Source organism: Psammomys obesus, unplaced genomic scaffold (genome assembly GCF_907164565.1).
Source record: "Psammomys obesus unplaced genomic scaffold, mPsaObe1.curated_primary_1811, whole genome shotgun sequence".
Taxonomy (NCBI): domain Eukaryota; kingdom Metazoa; phylum Chordata; class Mammalia; order Rodentia; family Muridae; genus Psammomys; species Psammomys obesus.
Genome location: NW_026586463.1, coordinates 2,086,728 through 2,111,448, shown reverse-complemented (window position 1 = coordinate 2,111,448; position 24,721 = coordinate 2,086,728). Strand labels below are relative to the sequence as shown.

General features: G+C 43.0%; 1 protein-coding gene across 4 annotated transcripts in view; it reads left to right on the top strand.

The window, feature by feature from the left end:
- The window catches only part of Mast4 (microtubule associated serine/threonine kinase family member 4), a 583,904-nt gene that overhangs the window by 502,812 nt on the left and 56,371 nt on the right, over positions 1 to 24,721 (top strand). For all 4 annotated transcript variants that reach the window (XM_055601922.1, XM_055601921.1, XM_055601923.1 and 1 more), the window contains 5 exons: positions 5,208 to 5,277; positions 11,044 to 11,122; positions 17,263 to 17,420; positions 19,389 to 19,464; positions 21,506 to 21,715. In XM_055601922.1, coding sequence (XP_055457897.1) covers positions 5,208 to 5,277; positions 11,044 to 11,122; positions 17,263 to 17,420; positions 19,389 to 19,464; positions 21,506 to 21,715 — 593 coding nt within the window. The remainder of the gene's footprint in view (positions 1 to 5,207; positions 5,278 to 11,043; positions 11,123 to 17,262; positions 17,421 to 19,388; positions 19,465 to 21,505; positions 21,716 to 24,721) is intronic.

The window sequence follows — 24,721 nt, the reverse complement described above, 5'->3', positions numbered from 1 at the left end:
GGGGCTTTAATGGAGATGTCCCATTGAGGACCCAGTGCTCCGAAGTCTGTCACTCTCTGCGTATAGTCCGGTTATAGATCTCTGTGTTAGTTCCCATCTACTGCAAGGAGAAGACGCTTTTCTGATGATGACTGGCTGAGACTCTGATTGTCTATCAGTTATAAGAAACATTCTTAATTGCTCACTTCCCAGCTTTATTCTACTTAGACCCACTTTTCAACAAACCCCATTGGTCTTGTAGATTCTACCTCCCTAAGGTCTGCAGTCACTGGTCCCCTGGTCTGTGCTGGCAGCTTCCTGACATATCTCCCTGCTCCTGCCCCAGCCTGTGTGCATCCCATTAGTCCCAGAACAGCTGGAAACATCTTTATCATGTCCTTCCCTTCTGTTAAATAAAAAAGAAAAACATTTCTTGCCTGGATTAGTCAAGCAGTGGCCAGTGGTTCTGCCTATGTCAGGCTTAGGCAGAGAAAGCCCACATTATAAGGAACCGTTAATGCATTGTGAATAATCTGCTCTTGACTTGAACAGTATATTGGTGTCCTTTATACACTGGCCTGTGGTGAGTACAGCACGCTTTTGCCAGGCATGCCGCCACCACTGTCAGCCAATTGAAGATAGCCCTTGGTTATTTAGGGCCTAAACAGCTGCCCAGGTTTAATTAATATTCCACAATTATATCTGGACAGGAGCCAATTTCAGAGACAGGTGTCTAAGTGACAGGGAGATCTCTGACTTTCCTTCACACATCACCTGTCATGGTCCAGCGGGATCCACTCAGAGTTTGCTGGCAAGTTGAACTGTGATTTCGCATGGCTTATTCTGTTGGAGGCTCCTTTATAACTCTTGCAAGTACCCACTCTGCTGTCACTCATCCTGCAGGAAGATCCTAAATTCAGTTCTGTCCAAGGTGGCCCGAGGCTGCGGTGATATGTTGCTGAGGGCCCAGGAAGCCTTCAGAAAACACCATGCTGGTTGTTATGGTGCAAAACGTCACAGCTCATTTAAGGGGTTCATCAAGTAATGAGAATGAGGATTCAAACGCAGGGCTTACTCTTTGATCCACCAGGAGTTTCAAATGGTGGTGGTCATTAATTCTTGGATTCCCTCTGTCCTTAAAGAAAATTGAGGCATCAGAAACTGTCATTTTGTGAACAGATAGCTATTAAAAGCACATTAATAATCTATAGTGGGTAAAGCATATGCCTTTTAAAAAGATTTGCAGCTTGCTTCTCTGTGGCGAAGACGCGGGACTTCTCCAGCCTAATTACAAAGCAATCAAACAATTTAATTAATCTGGAAATCACTTTCTTCACAATAACTGCCTCCAAAATGAGGCGCCCCATGTAGTGCCGTTAGGTAAAGCATGGCTCTGACACACTGCTTGCATCTTAGCCGTGCCTCCCTGCCTTACGGGGATTGTGGTGTTAATTACCTATCCAGTGCCCGGCCACCGCTAAGGCATACTGCATCAGGTCCGAGGAGCATCAGCAGCGACACTGCCAGGCCATAAGTGTCCGAGCGCTCAAACATCCAAGAGCCAGCAAATCCCTGGAGCAGCAGGATGTGAGCTACAAGCTAGGGCTGCACATATGGGCAGAGAATTAACTGGCACCGGCTTCCATTCGAGAGTCTCCCAGGTATTGCTTTGCAGATGGGTGGATGAATTCCGAGAGCCGTGTGCAAGGAGTGAAGGTCACGTGTAGGACTCCAGTTTCAATCTGTCTTGCTGTCTCTTCACGGGAAGCGCCACTCGTGGGTTCCACCGAGAGCACTTCCCAGAGCCTGGGTGGCATGAATGCTAACCCGTTTACCCTGAATCTGCAGCATTTGGGACACCGTGTAACAAAATATAGTATTGCTAAGTCTCAGGGGACCAAAAAGAAGTCTTTTTTTTTTTTCGTTTTTTTTTTTTTTTTTTTTTTTTTTGTTGTTGTTGTTGTTGTTGTTGTTTGGTTGGTTTATTTTTTAGTTCAAATAAGAATAAAACCTTTCACGACTGACTTCGACCAGTCTAATGTGCCAGTTTCCAGGGAAAATTGAATTCTATTCAGTGAATGACGTATTTGTCTATATGGTGCTCATTTACCCTTTCCAGTGTTAGTACCAGAGCCCCACCTACCTCTCAAGATTCTCTGTCAGTGAGTTATTGTCTCGTGTTTTCCTGCCAGCCTATCCACAGTGGCGACACCAGTCTCTCTCTGTATTCGCTTGTTTCTCCAGTCCCTCTTGGTTCGCCCACAGAAGTTCTTTCTCTTGCCCTTGCATGTGTTGGCCCATCTCCATCTCCTTTGGTGCACCTGAGCATCTCTAAAGCCTCCCACTATCTGGTACCAATAAATGTTGTTCATGGGGCATTGGCTGTACCGCTCTGCATTTGCTGTGGCTAGAGAGTTTGTCTCTGGGACCAACTCAGTGTTTGTGACTGAGTTGTTTGTGATACCCTGGAGTCCCAGCCACCATCTTACCGGAAGCTTTCTGTACTGCCCTGCCATTGAGTCCCTGTCCTTCTGATATCTTATAATGCTTTAGAGAACTTTAGTGATAGTACAGTTTTAACAGCAGCACACAAAAGCATCCCAATTCTTTCTACAGGAATCCCTGGCCCATTTTTTCCCCCAGCAAATCTTGTCAGTGTTGTTAAAACATGGGTAGACTGTACGTACAGCTGTGGCCCCAGAATTTTACATCATGTGCTGATGGTTATTGTCATCTTAGTTTGTTGAAGTTCGCTCTGTGATGTGCACACATTGACAAAAATGCCTGATAACATCTCTCACAACAGTCTAGTTCTTAAGCAACACATGAGTTTGTGAATGTTATATACATTTCAGTTCAGCTTTTCAATCTACATTAAAAAAGTAGATCTGCAGAGTTATTAAGATATGTAGACAGTCTTCTAGTCTTGAGTTTGAAGATAAAAGAATCTAGGGGTTGGCTTTATGGTAGTGAAAGAGCAAGTAAGGAAGGGAAAAAAACTGAAGTTTTAGTCATACCTAGAAAGGCAGCCCGGGCTGTGAGGCAAAGTCTGGGGATGGTTAGTGGAAGCTTTGGTAATGGCATCTTTGGTTTCTTTGAAGGGCAGAGTTAAATCAGCCTTTTTAGTCTGTCTCTGTTTGTCCTCGAGCTGAAAGATCATCATGTGCTGTTAGAATCTTTTATAAAACGGTCTCTGGCTTCCTCGGGGGCCTTTGAACACCCAGCTTTAGTGTTTCTGCACAGAGAAGACAGGCTAGGGATCAGGCCACATTCCCTTGTTCTTACTTTATTCTTGTGAACAGGACAGAAAGGATTGCTGTCAGAATGTCTTGGCCTCAAATAAGCAATTGTTTTTGTTACAGCTAATAATTTCCTGGTAGTTTGTTCTCCATGATGTATGAGCAACATGAGTATATCCCCAAACTTTGAAAACAAACACAAACAACAACAACAAAAATCCAACCGCTATACAGTGATTCCAGGCATTAGCTTATCCCCCTTAGGAAGCAAGGGCTCTTAGCCATCTTGAAATTACTGAGCTCTTTTACAGAATGCAGAGCGTGATACACAAGCTAAATTAGGAGTGGGCGAGTGAATGCTGTTGAGAGAAATCAAAATAAGTTAATTTGCTGTGTAGATAAACAGACAAAATGAATCCTGGATTACTGGACGGCAAAAGCAAAATCTATTCCTTCAGGGTCCCCCGGAACAGCAGATGCAAAGACATGATAAATTTCACTGTGGCAAGGGAACCGCTCCTTGCCTGGTTTTCTATAAAGAAGCAGCTTTTCAGAGCTTCCCTGTTGAATGGCTTTGATTGTGCTGTCATAAAGTTAATAGCATCTGTTGAAAGACAACACTATAAAATTTGCAACCTTAAGTTAATTGAAAAATTTCAGGAGATGTAGCCAGTCTAAGAAGTCCTCCAGGTAACACTAAACTTAACCTCGTGAGGCATTCAGCTGTTCTTTTAGCACACTAATAACAAATTGTTTACGTCTACAGCTGGGCTTAAACTGAAAAACTGTAGTCCTTACAGCTGGCTGCAGTGGTCACCCTCACACAAGAGCCAATGCTGGGACAATGGCCTTGCTCTTGGGAATGAAAGGCGTCTCCCTGATCTATTTTTTCACTTTATAAAACAAAACAAAACAAAACAAAAATTATAGGCAACTTTGCAGCCTTTTCTCACCTCCTTACTGAAACCAGCTCCATTCCCACATGGTCCTCCAACAGTGCTCGCTGTGCCTCTAATTAAATATGCAAGGGAAGCAGCGTGGTCTGGAGTGTCCTGAACTTGCCCTCGCCAGCTGCCTGCCAAGCTTTGTCAATGATCAGCAGCAGGTTGAGCAGGCTAATGGAGAAAGTAACAAGCCCCCAGGGAGCTGCCCTCCTTCCGGCTAGCAATCAGTGCTCTTCTCTGCCTATGGAGGACTTGAGGAGAGACACAGGCTGCCATCTCCTTGTGGCCATCTCCTTGTAGCTTTTAGAGTCTGCCTGGCCAGTCACGTTCCTGCTGCTTAGAGACACAGAGCTCTCTGAAGGAAATACTGACAAGGGGTAATCCTGCCAGGTTCTTCCAGCAATGCTAAGAGCCTGGGACATTTTAGAAATAGGTCCAGATGGCTGGATTCTCCTGATATTTTATGACTAGTTTTGACACATCTATCTTTTAAATGTATACTTTGGAATCCAAGCCTTTATTTCAAGACTTTTTCCCCCCATACGGAGGCTGCCTGCTCCAAATAAAAAGTACCACCAGTGAAATCATGAGCATATCACCTGCCTAAATGTTAGCTTCTGAAGACATCATACAAAACATATATATATATATATATATATATATATATATATATATATATATATACACACACACACACACACACACACACACACACACACACATTATTCTATAGACTGAAATGCTTGGATTATTAAACCCTGGAGGGTTGGGGCTTGGTGGTAGTGCTGAATATATGTATTCATATGTTTGGCCCACTTGGAAAGCTATGCTAGAGCTCAGTGTCCTCCCACCCCCACCCTACCCCCACCCTACCCCCACCTCCACTGCTTCCCAGATCCCTGCTTGAGGCAAAGCTAAAGCATTATTAGAGGAAATGACATTTTGTAGAACTGTGAAGAAACTGATTACCAAGAAGAAGATTCTGGTTGTGGATAATGGTACAAAAACAAAATTAGGTTGTTCATTTCTCTCTTTCCCTCCACAGGAAATAGCCCTCAAGACAGTCCAAGGAATTTCTCCCCCAGTGCCTCAGCCCATTTCTCATTTGCACGGAGGTAAGGCCTGCGTATGAGTGGGGCAATAAAGGGGCTCCTAGGGAGCCCATTTCTGCTCTCTCCCCGCACACCCCTCCCTCCTGCTCTTCCAGGGTTGGGTCTGGTGAGATCCTTTTCATTATCATGTAAAGCCTTCTGCAACCAAAGGACCTTGTTAGAGAGAGCACACCTGCTTTAACAGTTTTCAAGATGACTTCTGCCTTGTGTTAGAGTTGGAGGGTACTTTTTGGTCCCAGTGAGGATAGGGAGGTTCTTCTCTCTCTCTCTCTCTCTCTCTCTCTCTCTCTCTCTCTCTGTGTGTGTGTGTGTGTGTGTGTGTGTGTTTCCCATGTATGCATGCACGATTCAGCCTGTACAGATTTTTCCTGAAATTTTTGAGAAGTTATTATACAGGCTCTATTTATCTCTGTCCTGGTACAAGCTTTTGTTGTTACCATATGTTGTACTTTTTTCGAAAATGAGGCTCTTGATTACAAGGAATGAACTTGCAAGCATTAACCAGCAATTGAATGACAGATCTGACATTGGACTGTTGGGAATTTTTCTTTTTTCCAGACAAGTTTTTCTGTGTAGCCCTGGCTGTCCTGACGGTCCTAAAACTCACTATGTAGATCAGGCTGGCCTCGAACTGAGAGCTCTTCCTGCCTGTCTGCGCCACCATGTCCGGAGCCCTTTTTCTATTAAGTTGTACTTAGAATTAGGCAGCAAATGGTTATGAGCTATGCCTCTCCTCGTGGGGAACTGAGTTAAAAGGAAGTTCCCTTACTCAGAACCTAACACCAAGCTCTCCCAGCCTGGGCCTCGCTACTGTGGCCTCAGCCATTTCTTCTGGATTCTGAATCAGTATGCCTTCCTCAGTCAGACACCCCGTCTCCAATTCTCCTTCACCCCTCTCACATACGTGTCTTGCCTCCGCCACCCAAGCAAGACAGAATGCAAAATGCCCCTTCAGGTCTCCAAATATTCACGATAAATTCAGTTTATGATCTGGACATCCCATCTATTTGTAAGACTTTCTCAGGGACTTAATTATACCCTAAAGTGAATTCAAATTGCACTTACTAAGCCATATAGGTATGTTTAAGAAAATGCGTTTCTTCTGGTACACGTTACTAACAACGCACTTGTAGTGCTCACTCATGCCAGCGTGTGATTAGTATATTTTATCTTCTGAAATCCCAGGAAAAGGAACTCCAGCAGCATTCTGCATTATAATTAAGGTTCCAGTGGCATTTTCAGAACTCTGTATGGTTAGGATTCTACCGTAAGTCCCAATCCAAGAACAAATGTTTGTTCTTTCATCACCAGAGCCATTTCCCATCATGTGCTCAAGTCTGCTATGAATCCCACTGTGGGAGGGCACAAGAATGATCAAGATACGTCTCAAGGAGCTTGCTGAGACCCCTACCTGGATCTTCTCTAAGATCCAACTTTTTTTTTTTTTTCAGTTAAGATTTTCTTTTAACTATTATACTACAAAAGAAATGCAAAAGCTAACTGCCCTAGGAAGTCCATCTGCCCGTGACTGTCAATTCAAGATGGTTCACTATTCCGGGTGGGCAGGAATGCTCTGCAAGTCAATAAACAAGTGGCCTCAGTAGTCTAAAATGGAGGGTGTATGCACTCAATTACTCTGAGTAATAAGTAAGTGCAAATCTCATAGCAGCGTGTATTGAAACATGACAGAAGCCACAGTCTCTTAATCCTGCCAGGTTTATAAAAATGAAGAGTATCTAATAATTAAGTGGGAGACTGAAGGACAGATGAATCTGGCTTTTGCGCTATGGAAAAAAAATGTGTAACCCCCCCAAGCATGTTAATTTTTGACAAATAAACCATAAACCGTGACAGGAGATTATCGCTGGAGACCTCCAGTTCGAGTTGCATGAACTGCCAGCTGGGACTCCTTCCACACTCTTCAAAAAACATTAATTTTGATTAGAACATGAGTGATCGTTGTGTTAAACTTTTATTCAGGTAAATAGAATCTTGTGTTCGTTGGGAGACTTCAGATTGGCACTCTCTACCTAGCGTCTGCCAACCCCTTCCATTTTAGAGATGGTTTTCACTCAGGAAACACAGACCTTTTGCCTGGAGTCTCCATTGCCTCCTGTTGGCTGTGTGTCACTGTGCCTTTAAAAAGTAATGCCAGTTTGATAGTCTTGCATTTCATTATTTTGTAATTTAGCCCAATACAGTAAATATAGTTCTGTCTTTGAGATCATTCTGGGGTGGAGACACAAAGCTTAAACTTCTAACCTTACTTGTTCAACATTTTCTTTTAAACTTTTGGTAATGTAATAGTCCAGTATGATGACACACACTATATTTTCAAATACCGACACAAGAGTAAACCTACCCAGGTAGTTTTTAACCTACTGAGTTTATGAAGAGAAAAATAATAACCTTACCATATTGCATTTTATTTGAGACAAGGAAAACATTTCACATTGCTAGTTGTAGCATATGTAAAACCTAATCTGAAAATCCAAGATCCCAAATATTCCAAAATCTGAAGCCCTTAAATTTAAACTTTCTGGCTGTTTTTCTCTCTCTCTCCTTCTTTGTGTGTGTATACATACACATGTGGGTGTTCCCTCATGAGTATGCCATGGGAGGTGTGGCTTCTAGGTGTTCAGGTTTGCATAGAAAGTACTTTTATTTACCGAGCCATCTCATTGGTCTCCAAACCTGAAACTTGCTGCGAACTATTGAAGCGTTCTGAGCAACAATGTGATGCTTAGAAAAGTCTCAGATTTAACATTAAGGATGTTCACCAGGTTTGGAAATAATTTTTGAAAACAAATAAAAAATTCTAAGCCTAGAATGTTTCTGGTCCAAAGAACCTTGGGTGAAGGATACTCAATGCACACTCAGGGCCCGTCTGGCTATGGATTGCTCAACATTTTTGCCTAATGGTAAGATGGGCGTGATGATGTCATTCATTTGCCAGAAGCTGGGGTGTTCACACGTTATAAATTGCTTTTGTTTTCATTGTCAGTCTAGTGCCCTTTAGTGCTATCAGCATTTCCTAGTTGCCTAGTCGTTATTTGTCTGGATAAATCCCAGAATACATTTTTATAAGCAAATTATAAGGAAAAGTTTGCCTTCTGACTTTTAAGTCTTCAGACCCTTGAATACCAGTGAGTAGGGTAAACTCCTGTTAGTGTTATAATTCCTCCTTGAGTAAATTTTAGTTGGTGGTTGGCACCGCATAATTTGACCTAATGGTGTACCGTGTATCGGCCCAGGTGGCCATAATAACGAAATGCATGAGTCTGTGCTCTCTTCATACAGTTAGAATCCTCAGGCCAGGATCAGAGCAGTTCGCTCTGCTTTACTGTGCACAGTGTGAATCTAAATGTTTTCTGAGTTTGACCCACCCACCCCCAGCCCCCAATCTGTTTGTGTCCTGTGTTCTCAGCGGATGTCTTCCTCCCTTCTTTCACTTGATGTAACATTGAGATTTCCATTCTCAAAGAAATGATTCTTTTCAGAAGATCCTTGTTGTCTTTGGATGTTGCCTTATTGGTAACTACTGAACAGAAAAGACAGCGTTGTTAGTCAGATCCAAATCATGCCCGTGTGATGGCTTCCTTGGAAAGGGGGCACTTTCTCCATTCAGTACTACATATAGCATATGTTGGAACTTCTGATGTGCGGTTGTCATGGCAATGAAAATGAAATGGTCCTTTTGCTCCATTTGAGTAAACAGATACAGGCAACTTAAGGAACTTTATGAGACATGAATTATTTCTGGTCTATGGTTGTACCAAGAACTGAGCACATTCTTGTTTAAACAGCTTTCTAGTTGTGTGTTTTCTAGACTAAGCAAATGTAATTTATGCTTCAGGACTAATAAGAACACGACTCCTCTTGGAACAGCTCATCCATCTGAAATATGTCCGTGGATACCTGGGGGAAAGGAGAGTTAATGAATCACAAAACAAATCATGCTGGGAGAAATTGTGTCCCTCACTCTTTTCATAGTCTAGTTTCTGATAATTGCTATTAAATGGACTGAACAAATTTTTTAAAAATCATATCCTTTTCTCTTCTAAATTGAAAAGTGGTTAAAATACGAAATTTAGGGATGGGTTTTAAATATTTTAATATTTTAATATAAGACCTACCTGTGTCCATTTAACTGGTGCTTCTATCTTTTATGTACATACTACAAATATTTTCCTCAGAAATTTCAACATTTTCATTTGTATAAAAATGTTCTTAAATAAATACATGATCTAATTGTCCCAGTAAGTTTTCTCTGGTACATTTATAAACATCTTCTTTTGCTTCTTCCTCTTTTTTTTTTTTTTAATACTTGATTCAATTGTACTCCAATCATGGCCCCAGAAATGACAGGTAAATTTCACTAAAGTTTAGCATTGTAGTCACTCTGTGATATGTCTGCTTGACCTCCATCTTGTTTCTGTGGACCATTTGCATTTATTGGAGGCAACATCTGTGGTAGCCTAAAAGACCTCCCTTTGGCTATCAGGCTACAGTGGAAGATTTCCTTATCAACATCTGATTGTGATCTCTAAAACTCAAGACTGATGCTTTTTAATTCCCTGACTTCCACTTTCTGTGAACGCGTCTATGTTAGACTGTATACATTGTTGTCTCTCACTTGGTAAATTAACAAAGTCATGAATTACAGAATGTCTCCACGTGGTCCTGTAGCTAAGATTGTAGTGCTGCTCTTTAATAACATGTTTTTCCTCTTTTGCCCCTTGGAAAATTTGCATGTGTTCTTTTCCCTGATGGTTTATGATACAGTGTGATCTGCAACTTTGAATAAAGATCTAGAATAACAAAAATCCCTGAAAATTTGCTGTGTGGTAGCCCCTTGCCCTACCAGCAATGTCACCGCCAATAAGTACTACATAAGTTCACTTTGGACTCCTGTAGTGACTCTGACTTAACCAACAGTCCAACTCAGAAAGCCACCAGTTAGCCACCAATCAAAAACGAAAGCCATTCTCTTTAAGAAGCCTGACAGCTTGGGCTCTAAGACTGGAGCAGGCAACTTTACTCTTAGTGTTCGTTTCATTATGAGTAGAGAAATTTCCTCCAGCCCTTAGGGTGAGTGGGCAGAGCTTGCCGCATGCACGTAGACTCTGCTGGTGGCCTTTGCTCCAATGCTTTATGAAGCCGGAAGAAAGCAATAACTCTCCAGAGCCTGAGCTTCAGGCTTTCTGACTCTGAAGTTATATATGCCACCTGAAAGTGTGACGTAACCAGCAGCCCAGTCCCCCCCCCCCCCCCCCCCCGGGCCCCTGTTTACAATAAGGAAAACTCTACCCTTAGAAATATGAGGTGGAATCCTATTGAAAGCCCTGAGCCTGCCCCGGAGGCTCGCACCCTGATGGAGTCCACGTGAAGATCATTGGTCAGCTGTCAGTTCTCACATAAAACGTGCTCCCTCTCCCCTTTCTGCTTGCATCGCTTTGAATCTGCTGAGTCCAACCGTTGTAATTATCCCCAGTATTCATTTTGTCAAAGTGTATTAGTGAGAGATCAATACTATGGATCAACCCATTCACTTTCTACTTGTTTGGGTGTATTGATTCCGCTTAAATAAAAGGCAACCTGCTGTATAATGTTTGTTTACCCTAACCCTGGCCAATCATTCCCGCATCCTCATAGACTATGTTTATGTCATTTGTTTGATTAAAGATACCCTAATTCCCCGGGGGTTCTCTGGGGTCTCCTGGTATCAGGGCTCCACAGTTGGCCTAACTGAGCTCCCTTTGTCTGCAGGACGGATGGGCGCCGCTGGTCCCTGGCTTCACTCCCCTCCTCGGGCTATGGGACAAATACACCAAGCTCCACCGTCTCCGTAAGTGCTTGATTTTTTTTTTTCCCTTTTCATCTCAGAACCACAGAACTAATCTCTAGCCTGTGTTTTTCTCTGGGTGTCTCCTGGTGGGAAGGAAAAGATGAATTCCACACGTTTATCTCTCTGTATAAGATCTATGTCAAATGATGGCCTACCAAGTAGAAAATGGGTCCACTCTTTCTGCAGGCTTCCAAACGACAGGGCATAAATGTCTGAGGCTCAGGGTGACAAGCTTGAAGGAGAATGAGAGCCTTCACTGAATACCATTTGGTGTAGTTTGGGAGAGACAACACAATCTGGTTTTACTGCTTTCGTTCCATGCCAGTTGTACTCGTGCCAAAGATGCCATTAAACTTTGATAGACTCCGTCTTTTGTTGTGTGTGGTTGAGATGGAAGCTTGTTTCGTTTGCTCTTTCCTCCAGAGGGTGCCCCCGCCCACATCCACAAAGCCATAAATATGTCTGTGCCCTAACAACTTAAAAAAATAAAACAGGTAAAGAGCGTAGTAAGTCTGTGGAAAGTGATAGGGAAATAGGAGATTCTTCCCCCAAACAATAACACATCAACCCCAGGCCTAGCAATTACTGGATACTGTTCAGTAGATTAGATACAAGCATTCCTGGTTTAAGTCAGATGAGTTTCTGTAACCACAGGGCTTTGGGAACCAGGTCATTGTTTAGAAAGGCCCAGGAGGTCACACAGTATCCAATGAATGCCTAATGAGGTGGTCTGGAAGGCCTGTCTCCACCAGCCCACAGGGTGGACCTGTGACTCCAGAGTCATTTCTGATTCAGTACCCTCCTCATTTTGTCAGAACCATAGTGTGCTGTTTAGGACTGTCCTTCCACAGCACTGTGCTAAGCATGCCAGGACCGACCAATGTTCCAACTGATAAGAAACTAAAACCTCTTGGATGACCTAACTAGCGCCCCTCCTCCTTACGTGTGTGTTTCCAGAAGCTTGAGTGTAATGTGGGGTTTTAAATTGTTAACGTCTGTTGGGCTCACTTTCCGTCTCCTTAGGGTAGTACACTGGACAGCGGTCATTTATTCTCCGGTCTCTCTCCCCATTTGTTGTGCTTCGTGAGTTTACTGTCCATTTGGATCATTTCTGAGCACATCCCTAACATTTCTGAGTAGGTTCTGTGGCATGGCAGCCTCACATCTATAAAATCCTCAATGTTATCAGTAGTAAAAGTGTTACTGAGTACCAGTGAGGTTTTCCTTGGTTATTATGGTGGCAGCCATCACTGGTTATTTCAGATGTGAAAATGTGGAACCATACTGCAAAAATGACTCCATATAGGGTAATTTAAAACGCCTCTCCCTGGACCCTTGGGAGACTTTAATTAGAACCAAGCCGTAAGAAAACAGTACAGATTCTTTACCCTGTGACTTCCTTACCCACACTCCCATTGAATCCTCCCCAGACCAAAAGATAAAATTCATGGGGTTTGGCCATAGATTCCTGTATTTTCAATGGCATCACCTTGCATCACTCTCATTCCCTGTTAATGACAGTTCAGGTGACAAATCTTTCTTTTGAATGAGAAATACAGTACAAAATGTACCTTCTTTTTCTAATAATCACACATTTTCTTTTCTTTTTTTTAAGATTTATTTATTTATTATGTATACAGTGTTCTGCCTGCATGTGTGCCTGAATGCCAGAAGAGGGCGCCAAATCTCATTGTAGATGGTTATGAGCCACCATTTGGTTGCTGGGGATTGAACTCAAGATCTTTGAAAGAGCAGCCAGTGATCTTAACCTCTGAGCCATCTCTCTAGCCCCACATATCATTTTCTTAAAGTGAATGCATAAAGGGTGAATACAGACCATTTGGTCTAAATAATTTTTTAAATTGTGTTTTTATAAAGTAAATAATATTATTATATTATATTATAATATAATACTTATTTTATAAGTATTATAAAATAAGCACCAATCTATTCCCTACAATGTGTGGGCTCACTGCATGCTGGTGAAATATTCTGTGACATCGTTGCTGTTTTGTCCCCTTCATTTTATGAAACAGAAACTTAAAGCGCAGAAAATTATTTGAGGGGCTGTTTACCCATCTCTCTATTTAATCCATCCAAATACAGCAAGTAGTCTAGACCCTAAAGAGCCATGGCTCTTCTTAGACCATATGAGTGGTGTTTCTTTAGCTTTGTAGGTGACTTACATGAAGGCTAATGTCTCTAAAGTTCATGTGTCTAAAACAAGAAACCCTGAGACCATTTTACACACACACACACACACACACACACACACACACACACACCATTTCTAATGTTTTTTTCTTACACATTTATGCATTGATGGAGGTGGTGGTTGGCAGTTATAGGTCTCAAATTCTCATTTCTTCCCTTCAGAATGAAATTTTATTTTCTATAATTTCTCATTTTGCCAAAAGCAAGGACTTTGGGGTCTGAACCGAGCTCACTGTAGCATAGGTCGCCTGGCTTTTTTTTTTTTTCTCTTTTATAGGATGGACAAAGGAAAGCTACAAAGCTCTAGTTTAGGTTTCTGTCCTTGTTCTTCAAATATCAACACAGTTATATCAGCTGGCGACTCAGAGTTTCTGCTTTCCCATTCCTAATATGAATATCTCTTAGAATTCTCATTAACTTTAGATATTTAGCCAGTCAAAGCTGTGCTTTTTTTAAAAAGGGGGAAAAATAGGTTACATACAGAAAAAACGAAGTATTTCCAAAACACCATTTTAAAGTTCACAGATAATTGTGTTGTTAGCCAAACTCCAGACCTGTTCATGCTGAAATGTAAATGTTTTTATATCTTTGGGCTATTACAGACACGTCAATATTGCCAAGTGTTAAAAATGTTATTTTTCAAAACTGGAAAGATTCTTGTCATATACAGTTAGTCTGTTCTCCCAGAGAGCATTTAGCCTTGTCAGTTCTTTAAGTGTGAAATTTTGCAGTAGAAATTAATTTATGGAACTTCTGCAATATAATAGTCACATCGTAATTTTTAGTTTTGAAATAAGCAATGTGGAATTACAGTAGTAGGGAGACATTCCTCCATACATTTTTCACCAGATAAATTATTTTTCTGCTAAGAGAAAGACTGGAAATAAGAATGTAAATACCTACAAATATGAGGTATGTCTATTAAATCATATTACTTTTAATGATAACAAGTAGGAATTTATGCATACATATGAGGTCTATCCTTTGCAAAGAGGTTGTCTTGAGAAATGATGTTTATTTGAGTGATATCATTACATAGAAAATGTATTTGGAGTCTAACTGCTTGGAGAAGTAACAGCAGCTTTTGGTGTAACTCTTCATTCTTTGAGAGTAGATTTGATTTATGGTGTCATCAAAAGTCATATGCAAACTAGTTAGGTAATGAGACTCCCTAGCCCCACACTAGGAAAAATAGGAAGTAATGAAATTTAGTATATTGTAAAACACCTACATTAAATCTTCAAACTCTTCTAAGAGTGCTGATTAAGGAGGCTTTGCTCAACAGAGGTATCTTTTCTGTAAGCACTTGAGAGCCAGGTGGTGGCTCACATTTGTAATTCCAGCTGCTGTGGAGGCTGAGGCAGGAGGGTCACTAGGAAGCAAGCCCAGGCACCAGAGCAAGACTCTCTCTCTCTCTCTCTCTCTCTCTCTCTCTCTCACACACACACACACACACACACACACACACACATGGAAGTGAGATTGTGGGGATGGCGCTTGCTCCTATGATCACACTAGCACCTTGGCAACTTAAGCTTCAGCTTCCCTGCTGTCCAGCATGCCACACTCTGAGGACACATTTTGAGTCAGCTACTCGCTGCATTTCTGTTTGTTCCCAGGTGCCCTCTGCTCAGCCAAGGATCCTTTGTGATTGTCCACTTCCATTCACACTTTGCTTATTTTCTCGCTGAGATGCTTCTGGCCTTCGTGTTCCTCTGGTGTCAAGATGGTGGCACTCACTGCAGCAACTACATCACCCAGTCCATAACATTCCCAAATCTTAAACACAGGTAGATTGCTGATGCCATTCTCTAGGACTGCATATGCCACAATCACAAAAATTACCTCAGATTCAGTTGAGGCCAATAGTTTGTTACATGGCTACAGTCATTTCGAAAACTAGAGTTTATTATGTTTTATAAGTGAAACGTTAAATAAACCACTGGAGCCCTTCCCTCCTCCAGGAACATTTCTCTGAGGTTTTGGTATGAGTCCCACGCAAGGACCATTCGTAAAGGCTCATGAGAAGCCCTGAGCCTGCCACATTTGGAGACTTTCATTTTAAGAAGACAGTGTGATTGCTACCCTGCACCTAATAGCCCACCAGTCACAGAACCAGCAAGCCATAATCCGGGATATTAGTATTTCTGTAGCCACCTGGATCAACATTCATACTACGTGGATTGACGATTTCACGTAATCCCCCATCAGGTTGATACTTTGCTACCCAAAGTGATTGCTGTAAACTTACATTATATAAGTGGGTTTGCAGACAGTAAGGTGGACACCAATTTACTCGTGAAGGTATAGGTAGGGTAGGTGTGTGTGTGTGTGTTGTGCATTCTCTTTGCTTTTAGTTCTCTCTCCTTCTTGTGTTTGTGTGTGTGTTTATATTCTGTTTTGGTCCTCTCCACCCCGCCCCGTGTGTATGTATGTGGTGCGTATTGTCCGTTTTTAGTTTCTCTCTCTCTCTCTCGTGTGTATGTGTGTGTGTGTGTGTGTGTGTGTGTGTGTGTGTGTGTGTTCATATTTGGGCTTTTCCTGTGCTAGGGGTCAGGCCCGTGCCGTGGGGCATGTGACACAGCTGTTCCACGACGAGCCGAGTCCTCAACCCTCTATAAATCTCTTCCATTTTCCCATTTGTTAATTTCCTCATCTTTGCTGTTGCCACCTCCGCTTCTCTCCTGCTTGATTTTTATGATTCTTTTCCAGAGTTTCTGAATTGATTTAGTTCATGTGTTTTATTTCCTTTTTTTCATAGTGGAAGTATTTTAAGAGTGCCTGTTTACCCCAAATAAGGCTTTGGTTTATCTCGTAATTTTTTCTTGTGTTCTCATTTTTATGGTTTATAAAATAATCTCATTACATTATAAAAAATCCCTGCCTATCTTACTGTGTACTTAGCAAGGCATTTTATAATTTCAAGGTGTTGTGATAGTTTCAGCTCTGGTCATTAATTTCCAGTGCTACTCCACTGCAGGGCTTTTCTAGTTATGAAGGGTATTCTCTCAGAAGGACAGGTTTTGTTGTTGTTGTTCGTTTTTGTTTTGTTTTATGAAAAACTCTGCTTGACTTGACATTTTCAGATGACTGGTGCCTTTAAAAAAATGTGCTTATTCTAGCCATGTTTCCATGTGTTCAAAAATTATCAATCTCTTTCATTAGCATTGATTCACCGAGTTCATCACCCCCCAAAACCCAAAGCCGACAGTTCCTTCATTGCACAGGTCCCAACATCAGGTGTTTAAAAGTCACCTGTTTTAGCTGCTTGCCTTCCCCATCTCGTTCCAGATGCCGAGTGATGGCTTTCAAGAAGTTAATCTAGAGCAAGGGAGAAAGCCAGGACCACTGAAACTGTTGAGTAGAGAAGGGATACTCTTGCCCCATCCCCCATAATAAAAGAGGAAAGAATCACTTCAGATCCAAATAGCAAGGCGGTATCACTCAGAAAAGCCTCTACTTTTCTGTCCTCTCCCTGTGCCCATAAAACACGCGGGTGACATTCGCATCAAAGAGCAGCATGCTTTGATTGAGGGAGGTTTCATTACCTTATTTATGATCTCACAGCACATAATCGCATCATTTACTTACAAGTCAGTGTCTTTGCTGGCAACAGCAGCAGGAGTCTCTTGAGCAAAAGTTAATCCATCATGGCCTTCTCACTCCAGGAGTTGCCTTCTCTTCCTTGGCTTTAGCTGGCTTGCATCCATTTCACAGGTTTGGTCTTTACCCAGGAAGGAAACTGTCTCCGGGAGGCTGCAGGCAAATGGATATCTAGAAGGCATGCTGAACGCTCAGCAAAAAGTTACCTCATACATGTAGACGGTAGTTGCTGTCATGGATTCAAAGCAAAATGGCTGACACTCTGACTCCTTTCCAGAGTTTTTCTGGAGGCCGTCTCCTAACTTTACTCTCATTTGTTTCAGTCATCCTGTTCCTCCCAGGAGAAGTTGCACCAGTTACCATACCAGCCAACACCAGATGAGCTACACTTCTTATCCAAACACTTTTGCACTACAGAAAGCATCGCCACCGAGAACCGATGCAGAAACACGCCCATGCGTCCCCGTTCCCGAAGTCTCAGGTATGTAGACCCCTCCTAAACTGATACTTACTTGAATTGTTTGTTTTCAACCATATCTCTAATTTATATCTGTGTGCTTACTGTTTTGTGAATAGTCATAAACAGAAGTGTGATATTCCATCTCTAGATGACACTGTTAATTACCACAGAAAGTCATTATATTTCTTTTAAATTTTCAGTGTGCTAATTGCTGTAAAAGCCTTAGGAACTATCTATTTAAAAAAAAAAAGTCTAGCCATAGGAAGTTCAAGGTCAACTAATGGTGTTGCAAGAGCAGTTTATATTTTCATATAAAGAGGGAAGGGAATAGATGGAAAGATATTTTTGTTATAAAACCCATCTTAGTCTTCTTCTTTCGTCTTCCCACTTAAGTCTTACTTTCTCCAGGATGATGAGCACATTCTTAGGACTTGTGGCTTCTGTGTTTTGTGGGTATCAAATGTTCCCCTCTGGGTATTAAATAGGGTTGGTTTCTCAAGTGTAGGTTTCACAGTACTGTCTCCAGATGGAGTTTCTCCAGCCAGAAGGCTTGTTCAGATGTTTAGGAAAGCGCTCTGGGGATTCTCACTGATGGAAAGAAATGGGGAAAGAAATGGGCAGGAGGATAAGTCACAGCACAGTTCAGACCCATCAGCCTCGGCCTACCTTGGGCCATGATCCCTGTAGACTGATTGGCCCTCCATTTATTCCCTTGCTCCAGCTAGTCAGTCGTTGGCCCTTTTTTCAGAAGCATCCTGGGAAGGTTTAGTCAGTCACATTAGGAAGTTCCTTCCTGTAGCTGAGGCTGTCCTAGAAGACACATAACTGACTCTTGGCTTCTGCTGATGGCACGCTCAGCAGCTAGCAACAGCTCTTTCTTAGAAGAGGGAATCAGGGCATTGTGTCTCCTTGTCAACATGATGTCTTGATGGGCCAGAATTGGTACGTGTTGATCTATTAAAGTTTTAGTGTTTAAAAAAATTAGCTTTCTGGGTATTCAGTTCAACCTGGAAGTTTACTAGGAAGGGGTTTCCCTCTACATCTTTTGTGTTCAGCGACTATCATAAACTAGTACCAAAGGAACATACACTGGGTAACTGAGGGATGTGTGAATTTATTTTGAGACCTAGAATAAAAGAAACAACTTTGCCACTTTATGTGAGTCACCGTGGTTTGTTGCAAAGGTTCTATTTTTAATTTTCTTTAAGAAGTACCCAGGGCATCTAGCCTAAGCTATATCTATCCAAGAATATGGGTACCCCCAAACTGAGCAACTCTTGCCTGAAAGACACAAAGTGGCAAACATCCCGAGGTACGCAACAGTTGTATGCCCCTCACTTTTTTTGTTGTTGTTGTTGTTTCTTTTGCTTTTTCGGTTTTGTTATTATTATTATTTTTTTTTATTGTACATAATGCCTACCTCAGCGTCCCAAATAAATATTTGTTAGAGTAGAAAATGGATTTCACCACAACACCTGTGCCGTGGAAGGCTCTCCGCCCTCCCTGGTGGTGTGTAGCAGAGCGCAGGTGTCTGATCCAAGTGTGAAATTGCACTGTTAAACATGTCTTGGCTGTTGACGTCAGTGGCCACCCCATTTTGTTTGACACTGCAGTTCATGGATTGGTTGCCACAGCTACACAAGCCCATGCCACGGGCATGACATAATGTCAGGGCAAGGGGCTCCTCTGCCTGGGCACCGTGACTGTAACTACCCTGTGTCATTACAGCCCTCCGGCCTGCGTTCCAAATCCATTCATTGCGTTTGTGTGTTTTCCTGTGTGTGTGTGTGTGTGTGTGTGTGTGTGTGTGTGTGTGTGCGTGCGCATGCATACGCGCGGGCTTACGGCTGCTTCGGTGAGATCTAAGACAGCTACTTTTCATATGAGTGTTACAAAGTACTTCTGAGGCAACTGAGTGTTTATAAATAAAAGGCTTATTTTCATCTCACGCTGTGGCAGGTTTAAAAGGGTAATTTGCTTTCCTTGCAGCCCTGGACGTTCCCCCGCCTGCTGTGACCATGAAATAATTATGATGAACCATGTCTACAAAGAAAGGTTCCCAAAGGTAATGGACGAAATTGAAGAAGCCCGGCATGTCGGGGAGTGGGCAACATAAGCTTAACCTCTGCGAGGTGGTTTTGCTACCAGAGGTGAGGGCCCAGCCCAGTGGCGACTTCCATAGTGAACAGCACCGTAGCCTCCTTAGAAGGAGAAAGCAGCTAACCAAGTGTGAAGCGAACCCACTGCTGAAAACACAACACTCTGTAATGGGAGCACAGCCAGCACAGCCAGCGTGTACCCCACAGCAGGGGCCCTGGCAGGTACAGGAGGCCCTGCCCTCAGGGGCACACCATCCTGGGTGATTGTCAAGAGCCGCAAGGTTCTTCTCTCGGAAGTGGAGTGTGCTGTGGTCTGAAAACTGTTTTCCCTCTTTCCCATCTCTGTTTCTAAACCTCTTACTGTAGAAGCAGAGGTATGTTGTTACGTTTGGCTGCTCAGCTGGTTTAAAAAAACAAAAACAAAAACAAAAACCTTAGAATTAAGCCAGAGTGCAGTGTGTGGAGGCTCGCTGCCAGATCCCTTGCTCACCGCAGCCGCTCTCTGAGGGGCCCCTTCACTCACCTCAGTTCCCAGTTCTGTTCCTTCTCACCCACATGGCTCCACCCGGCCTGGCAAAGGCCACCTCCCTACGGCACTTGGACCATCGCCTGCTGCCTTTGTTGCTAGAAGCACGAGAACAAAGGGTATTCTTCGGGTTCATAGACCAGGAGAGGAATACTTAGTATTTGTAATGAACCTAACGTTGATGGCATTGATTAGCCCTGTTTTGCCTATTTATCACATGTCCCCTGCCCACAAGGGAAGCTGGTATTGACTGTGCCTAGTTAATGAGGTTCAATGTGGAGGGGAGGGGGGAGCTCCCTGCCTATGTAGCTCTTGTAAGCCAGGAGTATTGATTAGCCAGTAGGCAATCACAGGGAAGAAAATGAAGGTTGGAAAGGAAATTGTGGATCTGTTTGTAAGGGGTATCCCCTTGGCCGTGTGCTAAAAGTACAGTGTTTACAGTTAGCATATGTTTGCTCTCTGCACACAGAAACCATGCCATGAACTCTGGCATAATCCTGAGATTTGAATAACAACTAAAGAAATACTTCATATTTTTTGATAACCAATGTGAAAGGAGCCTATGAGCTAATATGACAGCTCGGCCCTCCATACACATTCTTAGGATTACTTTAAGATTTGCTGGAGAGATAGCTCAGTGATTAAGAGCACTGGCTGCTCTTCCAAAGGTCCTGAGTTCAATTCCCAGCAGCCACATGGTGGCTCACAACCATCTATAATGAGATCTGGTGCCCTCCTCTGGCAAGCAGGCACACATGCAGGCAGAACACTGTATACATAATAAATACGTAAAATTCTTTAAAAGAATTATTTCAAGAAGTTAAACATGGACCATCTTGCATTCAGTGAGGCCTGAGAGAGGGGAATGAGAGCCAGAAACACACCTTTTCATTTAGTACTGAAAAGGTTTATTATCTGAACCTCACGGGGTAAGGCCGTGCCTCTCAAGTCTCCCTCTTCCCTTCTCTTTATTTTTTAGAGCAGTGTTAGCTTCCGAGTGGAAGGCTCGGGATTTTCTCTCTTGCTCCTGCCCCTCCTGTGCACACCCTCCCGGAGTCTCACTGTCCTTGGCGGAGTGGTGCATTTTTCAGCAGTTGATGAGGTTCACAGGTGCAGCATCTGCATCAACAGGCAACATTGACACTTCTCCTTGGTGCTGTTCAGCCATTGGGTTCAAACTAATGCGCAGTCACACGTTTGCACCATGATCATATCATGCAGAAGTGAAGTTTCTTTTCTCGAGGGTGTGTGTGTGTGTGTGTGTGTGTGTGTGTGTGTGTGTTGTTGGAAACTGAACACAGGGCCTGCTGCTGTCTACCAGTGAGCTATACTCCAGCCTCCGCACGAGGTTGCCTTCAGAGGTGCTTCTCAGGATTCTGTGTCACCCCTCACAGTCTGTGAAAATGAAAGAGTGCTCGTTGCGTGGTTCATGTGTGTCTTTCTGTGTCACGCCTGTGCATGCTCACGTCTCCTCCGAACAGGCCACGGCTCAGATGGAAGAGCGTCTGAAGGAAATCGTCACCAGCTACTCCCCAGACAGCGTCCTCCCCTTAGCGGATGGAGTGCTCAGCTTCACCCACCATCAGATTATCGAGCTGGCTCGAGACTGCTTGGATAAATCCCACCAGGGTCTCATCACATCCCGATACTTCCTTGAGTTGCAGCACAAGTTGGATAAGTTGCTACAGGAGGTAAGAATGAGGTGCCGCACTCGCGGATATAATTTTCTGATTTGTTTCGCACTTTCCTCGGCAAAATATTTTTTGGGTGAGGATGGGGAGATGGGGTGTTCACTCGCAAAGCACCTGTGCAAGCAAACCTAACTAATTGTGACTTGCTATGAGGCAGTTCTAGTCATTATGCATAGTAACAGAAGGTTAGTGTAATCACCTTTACAGGGACCTTGGGATCCAGCAGTCTATGTCTCTAGGATAAGGGGATTGTGAAGGATTTTTAAGCAATAATTCCCCCCAACTTTCCCTATAAAATTAAAAATTGCCTGAGTGTATGTGTGGTATTTGATGGTGCAATCTAATTTTAATATCTAAAAATGCTAAATGGGAAATTACTGGTTGCTATTAGGCCATGTGTCCTATTAATTAACCTGCATGTGGTACTGGGGAGTAAATTGGAAACTTCTATATCCCTTAATATCACTTCATATTCTAACAAAATATCCAATTTCCAAAATGACAGATAAACACAGACCCCTGTCTGCCCAACACACTCATGCCTGGCTCCCGATAACGCCTAGGACAGGCGGGGAATGTCTCCGGTGGAATAGAATTAGTGTCTGATATAGCTCTTCTGGCTGGAATTGAATTGATTGGCCGCAGCCTACATGAGAAACCTCGTTAACCCGTATGTGGGTTTACAGTGTTTCTGTATCTCATAGGGCGTAAATTATATCCATGTAAATGTAATCATGGTGGATTTTTTTTCCCTCTGACTGAATATATAAGTGATCCTACTAAACTGAAGGAAAAATGCTAATCTAACATCCCACTTTTGAGAAACGCATCTGTCCTTTCCCCTGCATGACTTAGTGCTTGAGGGAGAAGAGGGTGCCTTTCCGGCTGGCGGCTGCCAGTTCCATTTTTCTCCTCCAAGCTTCCCATTTCTCACATGTCACTAGTAAAACAGTGTTCCTTAGATTGTCTCTGAGGGTGAACACGTACATACCTTTTGGGTTTGGTTGGGTTTTTGTTTTGTTTTGTTTTTAGCTTTACAAGACAGGGTTTCTCTGTGTAGCCTTGTCCTAGACTTGCTTTGCAGACCAGACTAGCCTCAAACTCACAGAGATCCACCTGCCTCTGCCTCCCCTAGTGCTGGGATTACAAGTGTGTACGCCACACCCAGAATGAGTTTTTGGTTGTTATTAATTTACCATTTGCCATAAACTAAAGTGAGAAGAACTGTGTAGGGAAATGGTCATGAACTTGAGTATCCTCGCTTGTGCACTTGCTGGGAGAGCTGTTAAGGCATGCGCTCTGTGGTCGTACTGAGCCCACCACAGGACTGATGGTAGTGCACGGACTGGCACTAGTCCATAGAGCACACTTCACCTAGAACATAAGGACTCTACCAAGGCCTACATTTTCTTTGTACACCTGCAGTGACATACAGCAGGTAGAGATTCCAAATGTTTTGTCCCATGAGTGGCTTCTGAGCACAATCACGTGGGACTCATGGCTGTCCTGATCATTGATTCCACCTTTGGTTTACTGGAGCAGGCCCTTTTTCTGCAGCACCTAGCCTGTGTTTTCTCTGAGTGAGTTTTCTCCAGTCTCATTGTGTTCCTCTGCATCTCCTCCCCTTGCTGGCGATCTTGCTGTCTGTCTGGATAACGGTTCTTTGGACTTCAGTGGCCTTCAGTACCTAGCTCAGACCAGCAGCTCGCGATCAAACTTGACATTCCCATGACTGCCTGCTTCTTGTATATCTTGGCACTTGGCTAGCCTGCTGGGGCAGTGGTAGGTAACCCCAACATGGGTCAGGTAGACTTAGCATCTTCTTAACCAGAGCTGTGAGCACTGAGGACTCTGCTGCCATCACTACCACCACCATAACCCTATTACTCGCTAGGACTATGAGTTAGGATACCCCCTTTTTCTACATCAGGCAACCATTCACATCTCCTGGGTTTTTTTTCCTAGATATTCTCCAACTTTTCTCTCCTTTCCTGTTATTACCTGGCTCAGATCCTCATCTTCGCCAGTCTACTTATCTCCAAACCTAGCCCTTCAAATCCATGCACCTGTTCAGCTCCAAGAATAACTGAACACTTTTCATTGACCCGTTTGGCTTAAGACAAACACCCTAGCATGGCCTGTGTCTATATTCCTCACTTGTTCTGTTTATCCGTGGTACATTCTAACAAGATTTGAGGCGGGAAGAGAGGGAAGCCTCACATTTCTGTCAGTGAGCTCTCTGAAGACCATGGGTCATCTCTTACTCTGTGGTGCCTAGCTCAGGGCTTGGTATCTGGTATTCATGGATTCCTCAGTTACTTTGGAAGGGAGAGGAGAAGGAAGAAAACATAATTGGATGCATATCAAAACATTTGCTCCCTGATGGTATAATGTCAAGTATCGGATCCTGCCATTCCTTTTCATCACATCAGCATTTGTGCAATGACACACTTTTGAAAGAGGCAGGCCAGGGGAGTTCTGTAGTCACTCTTCCTGAATTCCATAGAGCCACTCAAGATTCATCATAAAGACCAGGTTAGTCCCATGGTTTTGTCCTGTCCTTTCTAGGTAGTTCCTTAAAGGAGGTAGAATTGATATCTGAAGTTGCTTATATGGAAATCTCCCCTATATTTTTGTTGATGTACAGCAGACATGGCAGATTGTTTTATGGCAACTAAAAATAAATCTTACTGTTTCAAGGATCTTCTGAGTGGGTGGTAGTGAAAAATTAAAAAGGTTAATTTTTTAGGGAAAATTCTCTTTGAGCCAGAGAAGGACATATATCAGTGGCCCAAAGGTCACTGTTGGAAAGGATTAAGAATGTCTTCTGTGCATCTTCACAGATGTGCTGTCTTTTGGTCATTTCCAACAATCCAGTCTTCTTTTAGAGGCACATTGCCAGTATCTGTCCAGAATCTGGAGCACGCATTTCTGAGAGGAGCATGCCGCTTGTAGGGACAGCAGAGCCATAGGAGCATGCTGTGGTTTCTCTGCCTTGCAGCTGTC